Source organism: Ranitomeya imitator, chromosome 4 (genome assembly GCF_032444005.1).
Source record: "Ranitomeya imitator isolate aRanImi1 chromosome 4, aRanImi1.pri, whole genome shotgun sequence".
Lineage (NCBI taxonomy): Eukaryota > Metazoa > Chordata > Amphibia > Anura > Dendrobatidae > Ranitomeya > Ranitomeya imitator.
In genome coordinates, this window is record NC_091285.1 from 408,330,804 (window position 1) to 408,353,299 (window position 22,496).

A 22,496-nucleotide genomic window follows, 5' to 3' on the forward strand; every position below is an offset into this window, starting at 1 on the left:
TTAATAATCTTATGAACATGCTGAGCAGGGTGCATATATCATTAGTGCTCCCTGTGCCACACAGAGACCCAAGAGGTAAGAGGCTACCTACATCTGCAAAACAGGAAAACAGGTGGAACTGTGCATTGTGGTGTATTGGACTGTAAAGGGCCCATATATTGTTCTTGCACAGGGGCCCTCTTCTATCTGTGTCGGCTCCTAGGAGCTCATACTCATTTGTGCGAGAAACAGACCAGTGCAATCCGATAAAAAATCGGATTGCACTCGGACCAATGTTATTCAATGAGCTACATCTCATCTGCAATTTTTTTCTCAGCTGATATCGGACTGAGAAAAAAAACGCAGCATGCTGCATATTGCTGCGGCTCTCAGACGAGACTCGCCAATGTAAGTCAATGGATGCAAGAAAAAAATCATACAGGACTCGCACCATGTGATTGCTATCCGATTTTTATGCAACGGGGTTCTTTGAAAAGCCGGCAATTCAGTGCGGTGTACAGTAAAATCACACTGACATGTTATAATAGAATAGATATATATACACCTAGAATAGGCATATACAGTATGTATATATATATATATATATATATATATATATATATATATATATATATGTCAGTGAGAAACATATATATATATATATATATATATCTTTAGATTCCATAGAGAGTTTGATAGCAGAATAGCCGATAACTCAATTGTCGGGTTCTGTAAAATCTTTGCAGAACCCGACATGGTATGACACATGGTTTACACACATATCCATTGCATATCCATTAGATTTTTATATGTCCCTCACTAATAATGTTAGTAGTGTGTGTGTAAATTTTGGAGCTCTAGGGATTAAATTAAAGGATTAGTTAACGGAAAAAACTGGCATAGGCTCCCGTGGAATTTTCTCTGCCAGAGAGGGAAAGCCAGTGCCTGAGGGCAAATATTAATAGCCCAGAGAGGGACCATGGTTATTGACCCCCCCCCCCCCCGGCTAAGAACATCTGCCCCCAGCCACCCCAGAAAAGGCGCATCTGTAAGATGTGCCCATTCCGGCACTTAGCCTCTCTCTTCCCACTGCCCTGTAGCATTGGCATATGGGGTAATAAGGGGTTAATGTCACCTTGCTATTGTAAGGTGACATTAAGCCTGGTTAATAATGGAGAGGTGTCAATAAGACACCTATCCATTATTAATCCAATAGTCTGAAAGGGTTACAAATACACACACATTAAGAGTAAAGTATTTTAATTAAATAATCAAACACACAGGTTTTTAATATCTTTATTGTACACTCAATCCAAGCGAAGCCCTCGTTCGCTTGTAAAAAAAATCCAAAATAAAAAAGCAACAATATCCCATACCTGTCCGCCGTACAGTCAAGTTCCACGCTGTAAATCCATCTGAAGGGGTTAAATACATTTACAACCCGGAACAGTGGTAATGCGACCGCTCCTGGCTGTAAACGACTGGGGAATGAATGAAATGCAGGGAGCGAAGCTTTGGTGACTAGCGGTGCCATCACTGAAGCTGCGCCCCTTGGCGGCATGAACTCATATGAACTGTAGCGTGGGAAAGTTTCTGAATATTTTCCCACGCTGCAGAGTTCATATGAGTTCATGCCGCCAGGGGGCGCAACTTCGGTGATGGCACTGCTTGTCACCGAAGCTCCGCTCCCTGCATTTCATTCATTCCCCAGTCATTTACAGCTGGGAGCGGTCGCATTAGCCTTTTCTGGGGTGGCTGGGGGCAAATGTTTTTAGCCGGGGGGGGGGGGGGCAATAACCATAGTCTCTCTCTTGGCTATTAATATCTGCCCTCAGTCACTGGCTTTCCCTCTTTGGTGGAGAAAATTGCGCTGGAGCCCACGCCAGTTTTTTCGTGAATTAATCCTTTAATTTAACCCATACAGCTCCAACATTTTACACACACACACACACACACACACACACACTACTAACATTATTAGTGAGGGACATATGAAAATCTAATGGATATGTAATGGTTTGCTGTGTGTAAACCATGTGTCATATCATGTCGGGTTCTGCAATGATTATGCAGAAGCCGACAATTGAATTACCGGCTTTTTTGCTAACTCTCTATGAAATCTAAAGAGATATATATATATATATATGTAAGTACACACCTATACTATGTGTATATTTCTTTTCTATCTATTCTATTGTAACCTGTCAGTGTGATTTTACTGTATGCGAAAAGGAATTGCTGACTTTTCTACCTACCTATCTATCTATTTATCTATCTTTCTATCTATCTATATATCTACCATCTATATATATAATTGTCTAAGTGTCTGTTTGTCTGTAACCAAAATCCTGCGTCGCTGATTGGTCACGCCCGGCCGGCCTCGACCAATGAGCGTTCATTAATAAACTACATACATACCGTATATACTCGAGTATAAGCCGACCCGAGTATAAGCCGACCCCCCTAATTTTGCCACAAAAAACTGGGAAAACTTATTGACTCGAGTATAAGCCTAGGGTGGAAATGCAGCATTTACCGGTGAATTTCAAAAATAAAAATAGATCATTAATTCCCCATAGCTGTGCCCTATAGTGCCCTGCACCGTTCATTGTGCCCCATAGCTGTGCCCCATATAGTGCTCTGCACCGTTCATTGTGCCCCATAGCTGTGCCATATACGGTGCTCTGCACCGTTCATTGTGCCCCATTGCTGTGCCATATACGGTGCTCTGCACCGTTCATTGTGCCCCATTGCTGTGCCATATACAGTGCTCTGCACCGTTCATTGTGCCCCATTGCTGTGCCATATACGGTGCTCTGCACCGTTCATTGTGCCCCATATCTGTGCCCATATACGGTGCTCTGCACCGTTCATTGTGCCCCATTGCTGTGCCATATACGGTGCTCTGCACCGTTCATTGTGCCCCATTGCTGTGCCATATACGGTGCTCTGCACCGTTCATTGTGCCCCATTGCTGTGCCATATACGGTGCTTTGCACTGTTCATTGTGCCCCATTGCTGTGCCATATACGGTGCTCTGCACCGTTCATTGTGCCCCATAGAAATCTCTGCCGCCGCTGCTGCAATAAAAAAAAAACACATACTCACCTCCCTTGATTGCAGCTCCCGGCGTCTCGTTCCGGCGCCTCCATCTTCCCGGCGTCTCTGCTCTGACTGATCAGGCAGAGGGCGCCGCGCACACTGTATGCGTCATCGCGCCCTCTGCCTGAACAGTCAGAGCGCAGACGCCGGGAAGATGGAGGCGCCGGGAAGATGGAGCGGCGCCCGGCGGCTGGAACGAGGACAGGTGAATATGCTATACTTACCTAGTCCTGGCGATCCTCGCGCTGTCCCTCTGCCTGGTCTTCGGTGCCGCAGCTCTTCCTGTCAGCAGTCACCGGCACCGCTGATTAGAGGAATGAATAGGCGGCTCCGCCCCTATGGGAGGTGGAGCCGCTTATTCATATCTCTAATGAGCGGTCCCACGTGACCGCTGAAGAGGGGAAGAAGCTGCAGCACAGAAGCCCGTGGGACGGCAGGGACAGCGCGAGGATCGCTGGGACTAGGTAAGTATACCTCAGCGCCCTCACCCCCTCACCCGCCGACCCTGCCACCCACATTGACTCGAGTATAAGCCGAGAGGGGCACTTTCAGCCCAAAAATTTGGGCTGAAAATCTCGGCTTATACTCGAGTATATACGGTATATTAGAACGAGAATAACATGAAGGACAGTCTGTGAGGGAGAGAATAACATGGAGGACAGTCTGTGAGGGAGAGAATAACATGGAGAACAGTCTGTGAGGGAGAGAATAACATGGAGGACAGTCTGTGAGGGAGAGAATAGCATGGAGGACAGTCTGTGAGGGAGAGAATAACATGGAGGGCAGTCTGTGAGGGAGAGAATAACATGGAGGACAGTGTGTGAGGGAGAGAATAACAAGGAGAACAGTCTGTGAGGGAGAGAATAACATGGAGGACAGTCTGTGACGGACAGAATAGCATGGGGGACAGTCTATGAGGGAGAGAATAACATGGACGACAGTCTGTGAGGGAAAGAATAACATGGAGGACAGTCTGGGAGGGAGAGAATAACATGGAAGACACTCTTGGAAGGAGAGAATAACATGGAGGACAGTCTGTGAGGGAGACAATAACATGGAGGACAGTCTGTGGCGGAGAGAATAACATGGAGGACAGTGTGTGAGGGAGAGAATAACATGAAGGACAGTCTGTAAGGGAGAGAACAACATGGAGGTCAGTGTGTAAGGGAGAGAATAAAAATGTTCCCTGTTTTTAAGTTTATCATATGGTAAAATAAATGGTGTCTTTGAAAACTATAAGTCATCCTGTAGAAAACAAGCGGTCATACAGCGATAGATGACTAATAAAGTTTTGACTCTTTAAATAAAGACAGGAGAAAAACAATGGCAGTGTGTCCAATGGGTTAAAACATAAATGTAAGCACCAATGTTTATATGAATACTAGATGGTGGCCCGATTCTAACGCATCGGGTATCTACTATATAATCGTCTAATTTTGTCTGTTTGTCTGTAACGGAAATCCCGTGTCACTGATTGGTCTCGCCAGCTGCCCGCGACCAATCAGCGACAGGCATAGTCTGGCCGCGAATTGGAACGAGATTCAAACCATGCTTCGCTGATTGGTCGCGCCCAGCCGGCCACGACAAATCAGCGATATTGGCTCGGGATTTAAACCCCGCTGCGCTGATTGGTCGTGCCCACTCGGACGCGACCAATCAGCGATATTGGCGCAGGATTTAAACACTGCTTCACTGATTGATCACGCCTGGCTGGCCACGACCAATCAGCGACAGGCACAGTCCGGCTGCGAATTTGAACCATGCTTCGCTGCTTAGTCGCGCCCAGCTGGCCACGACCAATCAGCGATATTGGTGTGGGATTTAAATACCGCTTCACTGATAATGCATATATTTTACCCAGAAAATCCTATGTATTCATTGCATTATTCTTAAATCTTCATAAATAAACTACATACATATTCTGGAATACCCGGTGCATTAGAATCGGGCCACCATCTAGTATATATATATATATATATATATATATATATATATATATATATTTTTATATATATATATATATATCTATATATATATGTATATATGGAGTGCCCCCAGACACAGGGCCGCGGGATACTCGATCCGGGGTTGTCACGGTGGCTAGACCCGGTCCGTGATCCTGCTAAGGGGCATCCAATGAAAGGTGATGGTGCGTGGTGCAAGGTGCGAGGAATAACGAAGGCTTTGGGGTCCGCAGTCCAGAGCACTGCTAACGGGGCTGGCTGAGACCGGCCGGTCCGAGGGCACATCCAGAGTTCCCTTTGCAGGTGAGAATCAGTGTCTACCTTCTAGCGCCTGTGTGTTGTAGTCCTTCCCTGCTGAGCACCACGGGATAATCCTCACAACTGTCATATCTGTTCCTTCTCTCTCTCCATCCCCCAGATTATATGGCTAGGACGCACCTTTATGACAGGTAGGCCTGGAGTTATTCTGGGACCCTAGCGACGCCCCTCTCCCACGATTGCCTCCTATGTCCGTCTAAGTGATATAAGTCAGACAGCCAACCTGTAATCAACTGTCCTGTCACTCTTTGAAGTAATGCGTGGAGTCTGTTACTTCCTCGGTGCTCCGGCCACCGGCTACATGCCTCAGAAGGATGTTGCCAATCTCGGGGCACGACTCCTTCTGGTTCTATCTCCTTCGTACTATGATCCCACTTCTCACTTCTCCACAATATCCTTCTCTTCGTGTCCTTCCTTGAGATACCGCCGCAAGGTAGTGCAGGCGCAGTCCCGTCCTTTCTGCTAGGTACCTGCCAGGTTCCCACTTCTGACAGGTCCTCCCTGGAGCTCTCCCAGGCTGCGTTCTGACCTAACTTCCTATCCAACCCCCAGTTTTACCAGTGTGAGGAGTGGCCTAGTGCCTTTTGCTCCCCCTGGTGGCCGGAGTGTGAAGTGTAGTGTGTGCTTGTGATACCTGGTCAGGTGAACTCCTTTAGTGCAATCAGACATAACATCGCTCCCCTTAGTGGCAGAGCGACATTACTGCAACGACCAGGACTCTGGGGCACTGCACTCCCCCCGGTTAAATCCAGTACTCCCGGACTGGGAAAAGAAGAATAACAATACATGTTAATAGAAAGCACACTAAATTTTACATACTATGAACAAGTAAATATAACAGTGCTTTCCGTTATGGAAGGTAAGGATGCTTGAATGTTGCAAAAGATTGGTCATGCACAGTCCATGACTCCCAGTTCAGTAGGTGCAACCATAGAACAGCAGGGACCCCGGGTAAACAATGGGGTCCCTGTGAAAGTTTTGGAGTGATTCACTGTCCATCACACCATTGTCCATTTTTAAACCTATAACACAGATATTTACACAAGCATTTTCAACCAAATAGCAACTATCGTTAATATCTCCACGTTTTCTAGCAAAGTGGAGTCTGATTCTGGGTGCTACGTGTAGACCTTCGCAGCGCAAGGGTGGCTATTGGCCTAACCGGGTCCGCTACGCTTGCTATTGTTGGTGTAGTGCACTATCTTCTAGCTACACTTCTAGTGAGTCTGGGCAGCACTGGCATGCTGGAGTTCTCAGTGCTGCCACTACTAGTGGTGGGCATGGCAGATTTACCGATGGCAGAGGAAGGGCCCGCTGGTTCGACGGTTGGCAACCCATCTTCTGGTGGGGTCGGCTGCGCTTGCAGGTCCAGATGCCCTGGCACCACATTTAGTTCTGGTGGTCTCAGTTGATGAAACGTTAAGACAGGTACCACAATGGCCTGATTTATTTGAGTCCAGGACTGGGGAAAATCGCCAAGAACAGTGTGTATCCTCTTCCACGGGTGGAGACGTCCTGGGATCTGTTTCCCCATCTTTCAGCTTATCAGGGCATATTTTCAGGTGGTCTCTGGATATGGCCGTTGAGGTCTCCCCTCCGTCTTTACTGATGAGACAGACCTTCGTATTGTCGAAATTGGAGGGCTGAATGGTATACGGTTCCGCTTCCCATTGATCATCAAGCTTGTGTAGTCTCCTCTTTCGTTTGAGTACCTGCTCACCAGGTGACAATGGAGCCGCGGGTGCGTACTGGTTGTAGTCCCTTTCTTGCTTTTGTCTGGCTTGAGCGAGATTCCTTTCTACACATTCCTGTACTTTAAAAACACCACAGAAAAACAGGCAAAGGTGCTTACCTGTCTAGGCCTCAAATCAAATGCACTCTCATGGTGCAGTGGGCCCAAGTAAAGATGGCGACTACACAGGTGTGATAATACCAAATAAGACAGCCAGCCTACAATCAGGGAATGGCTGCTTTGCACACCAGTGCAAATAAATAATCTGCAGCAGTGTTCACACAGAGTATGCACAGCAACTGGATCCTAGCCTATTAGTAACGCCATGTGGCGGGCTGACCAGCGCTAACTGTAATGCGTCCCGTGTGAACAGAGGCCTCAACTTACAAAGCCATCAGAGCCCAACTGCACCTCAAAAAGTGAAAGTAAAAAAAGTGCACAAGAACATATCAAAATATGTAAGGTATTAGTTAATATTATGGCCACAATACATAAGCTGGCAACCCACGTCACGGGCAACCCACGTCCCTTTCTTGCTTTTGTCTGGCTTGAGCGAGATTCCTTTCTACACAATCCTGTACTTTGCGGTACCTTTGCTGCCTCTTGGTATCCCAATCCGCATCTGGCGATATATCTTCGGGGGTCAGGACCCCCATGTCCAGATCGATGGGTAACTTGCTAGACCTTCCTCGCATCAGGTACGCTGGGGTGCAGTTGGTGGAATTCACCGGGATGTGGTTGTACATATCTACCAATTCTGGTAACTTTGTGGGCCACAAGTTCCACTCCTCTACAGGTAAGGTCTTCCCGTTGGTCTGTGGATGGTACGGCATGGTTCTGATCTTCTTACACCTGTACAAATTGCAAAACTCCTGGAACACCTCCACTTCAAATGCTGGCCCCTGATCGGTCAACACCTTCTCCGGATACCCATGGGGTCTACAGAAGTACTGCTGGAAGGTTTTGGCAGCCGTCCTAGCCATTAGATCTTTGACTCGTACGACTACCAGGAATCTGGAATAGTGGTCCACAATGGTGAGAGCGTAGATATAACCTGACCGGCTAGGTGTTAGCTTTACATGATCCAGCGCGACCAACTCGAGCGGCCGTTTGGTGATGATGGGCTGCAAGGGAGCCCGTTGGCTGTCACGATCCTTCTGGCGTAGGCTACAGGGGCCACAAAATGTGTATTTTATTGCTGCTATGCCATATAAGCCTAAAAAAGGACACTCGGGTGCACAATCAGGAAGTCTATGATAATCCAAACGAAGAAAAAATAGAAGTGCACTCACCGGTCCTAAAATTGACGATCCTTTAATCAGAACATGTGCAGGTAACTGAAGGGAGAACGTGGAACAGAAGGACGATGGCTGTTTCGCGCAACTGCGCTTCTACGGGTCCTGGTATCAAGTGGAAGTGGGAGAACACCCTTTAACTGGCATCGTCAGAAGGGAACTCCCACTAGGCGTCACTATGAAGATGAAAACCCACCCACCGCGAGAACTTAACTAAACCATTAATAAAGTGAAAAAATATAATATAACGATGGTCATTATGCTTAAAAAGTTCAAGGTTAGTTTCAGACCACAGGACATGTCTCCAAACATTAAGATCTGTGTTTCTGTGTGCATTTACAAACATTAATCTGGCTTTTTATGCTTCATTTGGAGAAATGGCTTCTTCCTGGTAGAGTGGCCTTTCCGCCCATGTTGATACAGTACTCATTTCACTGTAGTTATTGACACAATCTTACCAGCTTCCGCCATCATCTTCACAAGGTGTTTTGCTTTTGTCTTTGGGTTGATATGCACATATCAGACCAAAGCACGTTCATCTCTGGGACACAGAACCTGTCTCCTTGCTGAGTGGTATGATGTCTGGACATTTCCATCTTGTTTGAGTATACAGTATTTTTCAAATTATAAGACGCACCTTTGTTCCCCCAAATTTTTGGGGAAAGTGGGGGGTGCGTCTTATAATCCGAATCTGTGTGCTGTGCTGTGCTGTAGAGGAGAGGGGCGGCTCTGGAGTGGTGTCAGGGGGCTGTGGTGGGCTGGCTGCCAGCTGCAAAGACAGCAGGAGGTCCTGTGCTCCTGCTCATTAGCCTCATGTAATATTCACTGCACCTGCTGTCCATCACCTCGGTGCTGAACCTTTGCCAAGTTGATTCACAGTGGAGCAGCGAATATTACATGTGCCTGCATCTCCCCCCTCCCATCATGAATATGGCCCCCGGTCACTCTTATATGCCCCCTCCCCGTGCTGATGGCAGACACATGCTTCCTTCGTGCTGCTGGCAGGCACATGATAAAATAATAACAAACACTTAACTCACAGGAAGGGGAGCATGTGTCTGCCAACAGCACAGGGAGGTATGTGTCTGCCAGCAGTAGGGGGGAAGCATGCATCTGCCAGCAGCACAGGGGGGGCATGTGTCTGCCAGCCGCACAGGGGGGGCATGTGTCTGCCAGCAGCACAGGGGGGCATGTGTCTGCCAGCAGCACATGGGGCATATAGTGACCAGGGGGCCTGTACCTGCCAGCAGCACTGGGGGGCATATAGTGACCGGGGAGTTGTACCTGTCAGCAGCACAGGGGGGCATGTGCCTGCCAGCAGCACAGAGGGGCATGTCCCTGCCAGCACAGGCGGGCATATTGCGACCGGGGGGCATGTGCTTGCCAGCACAGGGGGGCATATAGTTACCCAGGGGGGCATGTGTCTGCCAGCACAGGGGGCATATAGTGACCCAGGGGGTCATTTGTCTGCCAGCACAAGGGGGCATATAGTGACCCAGGGGGGCATGTGTCTGCCAGCACAGGGGGGCATATAGTGACCAGGGTGGCATGTGCCTGACAGCAGCACAGGGGGGCATGTGCTAGTACAAGGATGGGGGTTATATAGATACCAGGATGAGGGACATATGATTTGTAAGATGGACACTGGCATTATAAGACAGACCCCCGTTTTACATAAAAAATTATTTTTTTTCTCTTTTTCTTCACCAAATTTGGGGTTGCGTCTTATAATCAGGTGCATCATATAAAGCAAAAAATACGGTAATTGTTTGTACAGATGAAGGAGGCACCTTTAGGTATCTTGAAATTGTAGCCAAGGATGAGCCAGAATTGTGGAAGTCCACAATTATCTTCCTCATATCTTGGCTAATTTCTTGAGACTTTCCCATGATACAACACAAAGAAACAGTGTGTTTCAGGTGTGCATTAATATACAATCACAGGTGTGTCTCTAATTAAATGAGATGTTGCCAAAAAAACTATCAGAAGCTTCCAAACACATGACATCATATGGGCAGTCCAGAATTGTTTAACGGCATAGTAATCTTAGTGTATGTAAACTTCTGACCTTGCAGCAATAATAATAAAAAAGCCTTAAAACATTCTCCCTCTCTCATTATTCTGGCATTTGGCAAACATTAATACTTATGGTAATCATAATTGACCTAAAACAGGAAAGGTTTATTTTAATTTCATGTCAGATATTGAGAAAAACATGCATATGTGTCTTTTATATAGTGTATGTAAACTTCTGGTTTCAACTGTAGGTGCCTCAAACTCCATTTAAATCTGAATTGGTCCCTAAAGAAACAGGTTTTGTAAATTTCTTGAAAAAATTAGAAATTGCTGATAAACATTTAACTTTTCTAGCTTCCTAGCAAAAAAAGAATTATGTTTCAAATATGATGCAGATGTAAGGTAGACATATGGGAAATGTTATTATTAATTATTTTGTACAGCAAGACTAACTTGCTTAAGGATATAAAAATCTAAAGATTGAACATTGCTAATTTTTCAAAAATTTGGCCAAAATTCTGATATTTTCACAAATGGGTTTAAACTCAAAATTTGCTCTGTCTTTAAGGGGTTAAGGTTATGTGCACACATTAAAGGGTGTTAGGTGTGCCGCTGCACAGGGGGAATCTCAGACCACCTCCGCTGCAGTCTCTCATTCTCCTACATCCGCAGTGGAGCCTGCTCAGCAGAGACATCAGTCCCAGCACCTGGCTCAGGCAGATACTGTGCATTTGGTTACTGCTACCCTTCCAGGTTCAGCCATTATAACCAGCACTAATCAGTGGCCATCAGGCGCTCCTGGGACTAAGTCCTGCTTTTCTTCTTCTGAGCATGCCCAAGGGAAGACCTCTCATTAAAGGTCGGGGGTCACATGCTCAGGTCCTGTGGCAGCTCCTATTGGACCACAAGGAAGGTCCTGGAGTGCTCTAGCTTTAAAAGGTTCGCATGGCCGCACGGCCATGCCCTAGTATAAACCTGTTATCATGTGTGTGGATAAATGCCTTTTCTGGTGAATGCTCCTTAATAATTCCCATTCCTAGTGATGTTGAATGCCCACGAATGTTGGAGCTATCTAGCACCTGACAGTGCTATCCTAAACTCTAGAGCACAATCCTTATTGCATCAAGCCAGTGGCGTCCGCCAGAGTGGCGCTGTACACACTCTGTGCGGTAATCTTTTATTAGTCCTGACAACCGATCAGTGTAGGGTGGTAACTCTCGCTTGATCTCAGCATCTGACTCAGGGCGTCCTCAGGCGCGGGCTCAAAAGCCACCGAGGGTCAGAGCGAGAGGGGTGAATTTCAGGGATCCCACTAGCGTCCATCTGCTGCACCCTGTGACTGCTAACAGGGTGCTGTGTTTCCTTTGTTTCCCGGCGACTCTGTGAAGCAGCAGAGCTTGCATCAGTTCATACAGGTTGACAGAGCCCGTGTTTATTCTGGCATAGTACTGCCATATAGTGCCGCCATTACCTAGCATCAGATACCATCTCTGCACGGTGTGAACGCACCTTATTACCATCTCTATATTTATTCGGTGCATTCTGCCAGCCCTAACAAAGGGGTTGTCCACTTTTATTGAACTAAATGTTTGACCCCGATAAAATAAAAAACCTATATTCATCTCCCGTGCTGGCACAGCCCCCGCAGTGTTGGCACTCGCTCTCCCCGAGGCTTTTGTGCACTATTGTGACACGTGACCCTGGCGCCCAATCAGCACTGGCGTGACTGTCACCGCCTACATACATATTGAACATGAAGAGGTAGTCAGGGATCAGCTGCAGCTAAGACTTCCTCTTCAGTGACATCAGCACTGATTTGGTGTCTGGGTCACATGTTACAACAGTGCACTAAAACCCCAGGGGGAGTGAGTGTCAACACCACGGGAAAGGCGCCGGCACAGGAGGTGAGTATAGGCTTTTTCATTTTATCGGGGCCAAACATTTAGTTCAAGAATCAGTTGTCCTAATAGTGGACAACCCCTTTAAGCATTTGCTGCAGAAATTTCTACACCATCTTTGCATCTCTTGGCAGGAAAATCGCAGAGTAAAAGGAGCATGTTTTTGCATCATTTTTGACAAATGGGGTGTTTCACAGATTTTTCTTGAAGATTTTTCCCCAATATATATGAAATCTGTAACAAAAATGCTGAAGAATTGACTTGCTAAAGATTTAAATCTTCTTCAAGTCTGCAAGTAAAAAATAAGCAATATATGCATGAGACTTCAGGAATCCCATTCTCTTTTTTTGGAATTAGGAAATACTTCAGGCTTTCTGACAAAACTGTGCAGAAAAGATGTGACAAAAATGCAACTTGTGCACATATCCTTAGCTTTAACTGTGAGAAAATAAATATGGAAATCATTGTTAGTTTGTTACATATTAACTTACAAATATAAAATAAATGCCATGATTTTACAGGGCAGTAAAGGATCTCCTGGACTAAGCGGCTTCAGGGGACCCATTGGGCACCCTGGACAGATTGGTCTTCTTGGACCACAAGGACCTACAGGACCAAGAGGAGATACAGGATTAAAGGTAAGATAATTCTAATGGACTACATTTTTTTCACTGAATTACAATTTTAAAGTTTCCATATCCTACAGTAGATATTCATAAGGACTTGGGTGGTGTTTACTCCAATCAAGATTTAGCATTGTAATTTAAAAATGCCTCAAAAATACACAAATAAAGTACAAAAAAATAAGATCTTTGGAGGAGATTTAAAGAAAAAAAACATGCCATAAAATCACACAGAAGGCATCTAACATTAAGGCTACTTTCACACTAGCGTCGGTACGGGCCCGTCGCAGTGCGTCGGGCCGACGTACCGACGCATACTGTGAAATAAAATCACAACGGGGCAGCGGATTCAGTTTTACAACACATCCGTTGCCCCATTGTAAGGTCCGGGGAGGAGGGGGCGGAGTTCCGGCCGCGCATACGCGGTCAGAAAAAGCGGACCCGACGGACAAAAAGACGTTGCAAGCAACGTTTTTTTTGTCCCCATGGACAGCAAAAACACGTCGCATCCATCGCACGACGGATGCAACGTGTGGCAATTCATCGCAATGCGTCGCTAATGAAAGTCTATGGAGAAAAAACGCATCCTGCAAAAAAAATGTCTTCAAAATGACGCATTGTGACGGAGGCCAAACGACGCTAGTGTGAAAGTAGCTTAACACAGATAGAAATTCATATTTTTCTGCTCACTGATCATCAAACGTGACAAAAATAACAATAAAAAAGGACATGACTAAAATGGTTAAAGATTTATTCAGAGGGATTTTTGCATACTGTCAGTATTATAAATCAACAATGACTTTTTTTTATCTACAATCAAAAAAAAACTCAGTGCGTGTCCTATTTTAGTCTGTTTTTAGGTGTGACTCAAGTTTTCTGGAGAGAGAAAAATTAATTGCACACAGAAACCATATGTGAGCAAAGCAGTTTTTACAGGTGATTTTTTAGCGGATACTAAAATCAGACATGGCCATGTAAATGTAGGCTAAGGGTGAGTGAAAAATGTGTCTTTTAGACACTGGTGTACTTTTTTATGATGAAGCTGCTTCAGGGTAATGCTAGCGGTTTTCTGAAGCAACTTGTCTGACGTCTTTTCAGACATTTTTGCTGTGAAGCCGGTGTCTTTTCCTCTATACTTTGAATTACAGAGAGTGTGCAGATCGCTAGCGGAAGCCTATGTGATGTAAGATGGAACATGTACAGAACAATGTCGTTTTGACATTGCTGTGCATTATTTTCATTTTATGGGGCACTTTTGCAGCACTTTTTTTTTCAAGCTGAATCCACCTAAAACGTATGCCTTGTGCACATACCCTAATAAATTACTTTTCCATCATTATTATAATATTTTTTTTATATTTAAAACCCACTCATAGCAAGCATAGCTCACCTAATTAATTTGAAATAAAACTTTTCAACCAACAACTCAATCTCAAACTTCAATTGCAATTTACAGTAATATTAATGTTTCAAATTAAAAAAGGGAGCCACAAGTAAAATATGAATTAATCATCTACAATATAATTGTATTTTAATTACAAAAGAGTCTATAAAGCAGCTTCACAGCTATTAAAAAACCTCTATTAATATACCGTATTCAAGGCTGATGAGCAGCTTTAAAACGAGAATCACTCTGAAATCACTAATTATAATTCAAAATGAATACAAGCAAACTATTGCTAGATTCTTCCTTTAAATGTTGATGTAAATAAGCACTAATTACCATATGAAGTATGAATAATGGATACAATTATTGATAATAAAGGATTTTGGACATAAAGTCGCTTACCTTGTTTTTTTCTAAGACCATACAAAACATTCAAATTGACAGCTATATGGCATGTTCACATGAATTTTCTTGCACATATCTTTGTGTGAAAAATAACTGTCTGTGCCCCCGCAAAGTGATAATGCTCCACAACTGTATAGTACTCCCACAAATAAACAGTCTCTTCTGCAACTCCACAAATTTGTAGTGCCCAACTCTAATAGTGCCCGATTAACAATATTCCGTTTGTGACAACATTTGTGCCCTATTATGGCTGTAGTTCGACCAGCTCGACGCAGGCAACATAATGCATTAGCCTTCACCTAATGTATCTGGTGTCTTACTAGAGTGACTGGCAGAGTAGGTGAGCGTGCGGCTTCGGCTCCGCCAAACTGTACAATTATAGCCATGTATTTTACATAGCGGCAAAATTTATGGAATCCTTTGGCATCTGTAATAATTAGAAAAACAGAATGGACAGGTTACACTTCAAGTTGCTCAATGTATTGTTATTTTTGTGGCGTCTATGAACTGCTTATTTCATTATTTTTCTGTTGGAAAAAAAATACAGTACATACTTCATCCAACTCAGTGTGCATTTTTGTGGGGGCCAAGAAGAACAAATGTGTATTGATAGCAAGGGCATTAGGGTAGTAGAGTAGCAGCTTAGGCCTCTGATGGAACAAGCAGATTTCAGACTTTCTCATACTCCTAAAAATCAATGCAGCTCTGCTGAAATTGTCATTACCAGGTAAGACGTGCCCATTTATACTAAAATGTATATAACTAGTAAAACTGCAACTTGTAATCAGTTTTATAAGGGAACGATACATTCAAGTGACTTTTCAGAATAAACTGTCATGTGTACATGAGGAATAAAGCTAGTTTTAGCCATTATATAACGTGTATACTGCTTTTTCAACAGTTTTTCCCTCTGCAGGCTCAATTTCTAATTTGCAATTGACTCTGAGCTAGTGGGTTGAAACTAGATGCATTGATGTCTCATATTAACTAAACACACAGAAAGGGATTCCTGCTATATTTCCAGGGAAGCAGCAGTGGTTTGGAAGAAATTATATAGCAGTGGTGATTAGAGTGGCTGTGAATGTGGGATAATCTAGTCGAATTAGAATAATTTGTTTCTCTGCCTCTCACTCTGATCCTCTCTCTGTTCCTATCTCCTCCTCCACTTTCCCCTCTCTATAGACTTCAGTATGACAATTCACTGTGTCAAAGCAAGATGGACTGCCATCAAAGAACTGTTTTTCAAGGGAATCTGTCACCTCAAATTGGCGGGATGTGTAAATGCCTTTTTTCCGATCCAATGAGCGGCGTTTCGTCATCATTTCTTCACCCTATCGTCCCTGTTGTCCGCAATATGTTCGAGAATTAGAGTACTTGTCCTCCATAGTTCGCGTTTGCGCAATGCAATCTTCGCTCACGCACATGCAGTATGCTTTGCCCAACTGCAGGTAAAGCCGAAAAGCATTACTGCACATGCGCCCACGCACTATGTCCAGAAGTATTTCTCTGTGTTCTGGGACATAGTGTATGGGCGCATGCGCAGTAATGCTTTTCGGCTTTGCCCGCAGTTGGGCAAAGCATACCGCCTGTGCGCGAGCAAAGATTGCATTGCGTACGCGCAAACTATGGAGGACAAGTACTCTAATTCTTGAACATATTGTGGACAACAGGGATGGATGGGGTGGAGAAATGAAGACGAAATGCCACCCATCGGACCGGAAAAAAGGCATTTACATATCCCGCCAATATGAAGTGACAGATTCCCTTTCAGAGTAGATGATGAGTACAAGAGAAAGCGGGGGTGAGGCTCATAAATGGAGAAAGAACATATGTTACAAATTTCTTATATTCCCATATATAACTGATTTATGCTGATTTATGTTTATTGATTTGTTGAAAGTACATTTCCTATTTAAAGAGAATGTGCCATCAGAAAGTCATCTACTGTTTAAATTAGATTTTTGTATTAGAAGTATTAAAAAAATCCCAATTGGAATATGTATACATATCATAATCAGTTTAAAAAAATAAATTAAAAATCTTGCAATTTTCACAATGGACACTGTTATACTCCTACTTCCTGTTTTTTAAAGGGAACCTGTCACCCCCCCCCCCCCCAGGCGCCGCCTCCACTTCCTTCATTAACGTCCCCGACGCCTGCGCTGTAAGTTTTTTTTCGGGCATGCACAGTTTGCACTGCCATTCGAGGGACAAATTATAAAAACAGATATTGCAGCGTTGAAAGGGACCCCAACTAAAAGAGCCACCTTGACAGAATACAGCATTAGTGCTGCACAAGGTGGCTCTTTTAGTTAAAAACGCCTGGGGGGGTGACAGGTTCCCTTTAAAGAAGACTTTTCAAAAGTCTCATTATCAACACAGGTAGCAGTGTAATGACAAATAATAGCGCTACGCACAGGTGATAGCACAGAATCCTCAAGTCACAGTTTGTAGTATCACAGCTTTACCAGTTCCTCTCCCTTCCCAACATCCCTTACTCATGGTCATTAGATACGATACGATACACTTTATTGATCCCGGGGGAAAATTACAGTATTACAGCAGCACTACAAACAGCAGTCCATAAAATATTTGGACACAAATCTTTCACAGGTGTACCAACATTACATCACAAATAAATGTGGTGGTTCAGGTATATAAATCACTGTTAATTGACATTAGTACACCAGCAATCAGTCATTATTGTCTACCACCCTTAGGAAATTATTATATATCCCCATAGCAGTAGGAAAAAACGATTTCCTGAAATTCTAGTAGGATTAGACGGCTGCTGAATGTGCTCTTCTGCTTCAAGAACAGCTCGTATAGTGGGTGATGCTTCGTTTCAAAAGATAGGGGCTGCTAATGCTGCTTATGGAATGCTTATGGAATGCTGCTAATGGACTTTTGATTGTCGTGAAAGAACAGAAAGTAGGAATAACCAAATTCATGAGTGTGAAAAAGGCAAGATGTCATTTTTATAATACAGGTCAGAACAAAAATAAAATATACCCAACATTTAAAAAAAGTATATTTACCATAATTAACTGCTTTAAAGAGTAGGTTATTTGGTGCTGACATATTCCCTTTAAGCTATGTGTCACAGGCAGCTATGTAGTATTCTTTTCTACAATGCAGTATACATTTTAATTGAACTGTCTAATAATTGAAATTAACCCTTTGTTAACCAGGGTGAGAAAGGAAAAAGAGGAAAATCTTTGCCGTGTCCAAGATCACATTTAGGAATACCAGGAGTAAAGGGTGAAATGGTGAGGGAAGTGTAAATGATTTTAATATTTTGACAATGTTTTTAATAACTGCATTGATGCAAAGACCTTTTGCTTTATTACCTTCTGGACAGAAGCCCATCCAGATATCTAAATGTTTGTAATACAGCTGTCTAGATCCCTGGGACCACTGCTATGAGGACAGATACTAGGCATTTACTATGGAGCACTACACTAAAGGCTATATACAGCTCTGGCAAAAATTAAGAGACCACTGCAAAATGTTCAGTTTGTCTGATTTTTCTCTTTATAGGTATATTTTTGAGTAAAATGTAAATTTTTCTTTTATTCTATTAACTTCTGACAGCATGTCTTTGAATTTCCAAGCAATCATTTTTGTATTTTTTTCTGACAAAGAAAAATGGTCAAAAAACAAACAAACAACCAATGCTTTCAGACCTCAAATAATGCAAAGAATACAAGTTCATAATCATTTAGAAACAACAATACTAATGTTTTAACTCAGGAAGAATTCAGAAATCAATATTTTGTGGAATAACCATGATTTTTAATCACAGATTTCATGCGTCTTGACATGCTTTACACCAGTCTTTCACATCGCTTCTGGTGCAAAAATGTAAGCAGTTCTTCTTTGTTTGATGGCTTGTGACTATCCATCTTCCTCTTGATTACATTCCAGAGGTTTTCAATGGGGTTCAGGTCTGGAGATGGGGCTGCCCATGACAGGGTTTTCATGTGGTGGTCTCTTTTGCCAGAGCTGTATACTCATAATAATAAACTTAAGGTACCGTCACACATAACGATATCGTTTACGATATCGTTGTTTTTTGTGACGTAGCAACAATATATCGTTAACTAAATCGTTATGCATGACAGCGACCAACAATCAGGCCCCTGCTGGGAGATCGTTGGCCGCTGGGGAAAGTCCAGGACTTTATTTTGTCGCTGGATCACCTGCTGACATCGCTGAATCGGCGTGTGTGATGCCGATTCAGCGATGTCTTCACTGGTAACCAGGGTAAACATCCGGTTACTAAGCGCAGGGCTGCGCTTAGTAACCCGATGTTTACCCTGGTTACCATTGTAAAAGTAAAAAAAAAACACTACATACTTACATTCCTGTCACGTTCCTCAGCGTCAGCTTCCCCGCGTCCCCCAGTGTCAGCGCCGGCTGGCCGTAAAGCAAAGCACAGTGGTGATGTCACCGCTCTACTTTCCGGCCAGCGCGCTTACACAGTGCAGGGAAGCTGAGGCCGGGGGACGCGACAGGAATGTAAGTATGTAGTGTTTTTTTTTTTTTACTTTTACAATGGTAACCAGGGTAAACATCGGGTTACTAAGCGCAGCCCTGCACGGATCCAACGGGATCGTTGGTCGCTGGAGAGCTGTCTGTGTGACAGCTCTCCAGCGACCACACAGCGACGCTGCAGCGATCGGCATCGTTGTCTAGATCGCTGCAGCGTCGCTTAATGTGACGGTACCTTTACTGTATGGATGTGCACATAAAAGCAAAGCTTATTATTGTTCTGAGATAATGGTCAGCTAAACAGCTGAGAGTTGACCTGAAAGTTTATGTGTTTTCCACAGGGAGAGAGTAAAGATATAGAGGACAGTTCGCTTAGCTAATAAACCAAGCCAGCCCCCTTATAGCATGTCAGTCATACACAGAGTGGAAGGAAGGTCTTTGCTTGTGTCAGAACGAGAGCAAAATTGTAACAAAAGGGATTCTTAAATAGGCGGATTCACGCAGTTTGAAAAAATAAATTATATTGGCAGATTCATTTATTTTACATTAAAAATAAATACATTTGTTAATAAGTATGTCGCTACAACATTTTCGAAATTTAGCGAGCTTCCATGGGAACTCTGGCCTTCATTCACCCTTTTATCCCTACACAGTGACCCCCACTTATGCAAGGTTACCTTGGTTATATCCACAGAGTGGATGCTTGCTGATGGAGCAAGCTGGCAGAGACTAAATGGTTAAAAAATAATCTACATTGCTTCAAAATAGTTAATTTTTTTCAATTTCTGGAATTACCCCCTTTTTTGTAAGGAAAGTAATCCAGTAAATTAAATTAACACTAACTAGACTGTAGCTGTTATGTATGTGCAACATGTCAATTTTTTTTCACCTGTTTTAATGAATGGGGAACAAAGTGTGCAAAAAATGTGTCAAAATCACATAACAATTAGACATTTGAATGGGGGTCCGACATTACAGTGTTTGACACGCTGTATGGCCGGCTTCACATTTGCGAGTTTTACGGACGTAAGAGCGCAGAAACTACGTCCGTAAAACTCGCAAAACATACGGCACAATTATTCTCTATGCCCCTGCTCCTATCTGCCGTATTAAACTGATCAGTATTATACGGCTTTCTACAGCCGTAGAAAATCGCAGCATGCTGCGTTTGTCAACGTATTGCGCAAATAAAACGTCAATGAAAGTCTATGGAAGCCCCAAAAATATGGATCACACATGGACCAGCAGTGTGACTTGCGAGAAATACGCAGCGCTGTTACAGAGAAAAGCCGGTAATTCATTGCGGTGTACAGTAAAATCACACTGACAGCTTCCAGTAGAATAGGTAGAATAAATGTGTACACATAGAATAGGTATATATATATATATATATGTCAGTGAGACACATATATATATATATATATATATATATTAATATTTCTTCCAGCGCTAGACAGCTTTAAAGCCGGTAATTCAATTACCAGCTTTTGCTTTCTCCTTCCTAAAAACCGACATGATATGAGACATGGTTTACATACAGTAAACCATCTCATATCACCATTTTTTTTGCATATTCCACACTACTAATGTTAGTAGTGTGTATATGCAAAATTTGGCCGTTCTAGCTAGTAAATTAAGGGGTTAAATGGCGGAAAAAATTGGCGGGGGCTCCCGCGCAATTTTCTCCGCCAGAGTAGTAAAGCCAGTGACTGAGGGCAGATATTAATAGCCTGGAGAGGGTCCACGGTTATTGGCCCCCCCTGGCTAAAAACACCTGCCCCCAGCCACCCCAGAAAAGGCACATCTGGAAGATGCGCCTATTCTGGCACTTGGCCACTCTCTTCCCATTCCCGTGTAGCGGTGGGATATGGGGTAATGAAGGGTTAATGCCACCTTGCTATTGTAAGGTGACATTAAGCCAAATTAATAATGGAGAGGCGTCAATTATGACACTTATCCATTATTAATCCAATACTAGTAAAGGGATAAAAAAATACACAAACACATTATTAAAAATTATTTTAATGAAATAAAAACAAAGGTTGTTTTAATATTTTATTGAACGCCCAATCCAATCACTGAAGACCCTCGTTCTGTAACAAAAAAAACATAATAAACCAACAATATCCTTACCTTCCGCAGATCTGTAAAGTCCAACGATGTAAATCCAACTGAAGGGGTTAAAATATTTTGCAGCCACGAGCTTTGCTAATGCATTGATGCTCGTGGCTGCAAAACCCCGGAGAATGTAGGTAAAGTAGGTCATTGACCTATATTTACCTGCATTTGCGGTGAGGCGCCCTCTGCTGGTTGTTCCTAGATCGTGGGAACTTTCCTAGAAAGCTCCCTGGCTCGAGTTCATATGAAGACAACCAGCATTTATGTTTTCGAGTGTTTTCAAGTGCCAGAATAGGCGCATCTTCCAGATGTGCCTTTTCTGGGGTGGCTGGGGGCAGATGTTTTTAGCCAGGGGGGGCCAATAACCTTGGACCCTCTCCAGGCTACTAATATCTGCCCTCAGTCACTGGCTTTACCACTCTGGCGGAGAAAATTGTGCGGGAGCCCACGCAAATTTTTTCCGCCATTTAACCCCTTAATTTACTAGCTAGAACGGCCAAATTTTGCATAGACACACTACTGACATTAGTAGTGTGGAATATGCAAAAAAAATGGTGATATGAGAGGTTTTTTGTATGTAAACCAGGTCTCATATCATGTCGGGTTTTAGGAAGGAGAAAGCAAAAGCCGGTAATTGAATTACCGGCTTTAAAGCTGTCTAGCGCTGGAAGAAATATTAATATATATACATATATGTGTCTACTGACATATATATATATATATATATATATATATATAGACAGTATATATGTTTTTTTTACACATGGATCCCTTGTATAGCCGTATGTCAGTTTTGCAAGCCTGCGATAAAAACACGCAGTACGGATGACATACAGATTACATACGGAGGATGCCATGCGCAAAAAATGCTGAAACACCCTGCCTACGGAGGAGCTACGGACCACTATTTTCGGGACTTTTCAGGGTATTACGGCCGTAATATGCGGACTGTATTTTCATACGCTGAGTGTGAAGCCGGCCTAATATGCATGACAGCGCAGCAAACTCCGTTTTTGATAGGCTGAGAAATCCTTACCCGCCGATCAGAGAGCCGCGGCTCCTACGCCGTGAGAAGACAGCGGGGAGCGCTCAGCTGTGATCGGAGGTGTAAACTCACCTCCAATCACTGGTGTCAGCTGATGGGACTACTGCTCCCATCATCTGA

The 22,496-nt window shown here is 43.6% G+C and overlaps 1 protein-coding gene across 1 annotated transcript in view; it reads left to right on the forward strand.

Moving 5' to 3' along the window:
- The window catches only part of LOC138676256 (collagen alpha-1(VII) chain-like), an 831,262-nt gene that overhangs the window by 685,800 nt on the left and 122,966 nt on the right, over nucleotides 1-22,496 (forward strand). Inside the window, exons 93-94 of the mRNA XM_069765365.1 lie at nucleotides 12,826-12,942; nucleotides 17,911-17,988. Coding sequence (XP_069621466.1) covers nucleotides 12,826-12,942; nucleotides 17,911-17,988 — 195 coding nt within the window. The remainder of the gene's footprint in view (nucleotides 1-12,825; nucleotides 12,943-17,910; nucleotides 17,989-22,496) is intronic.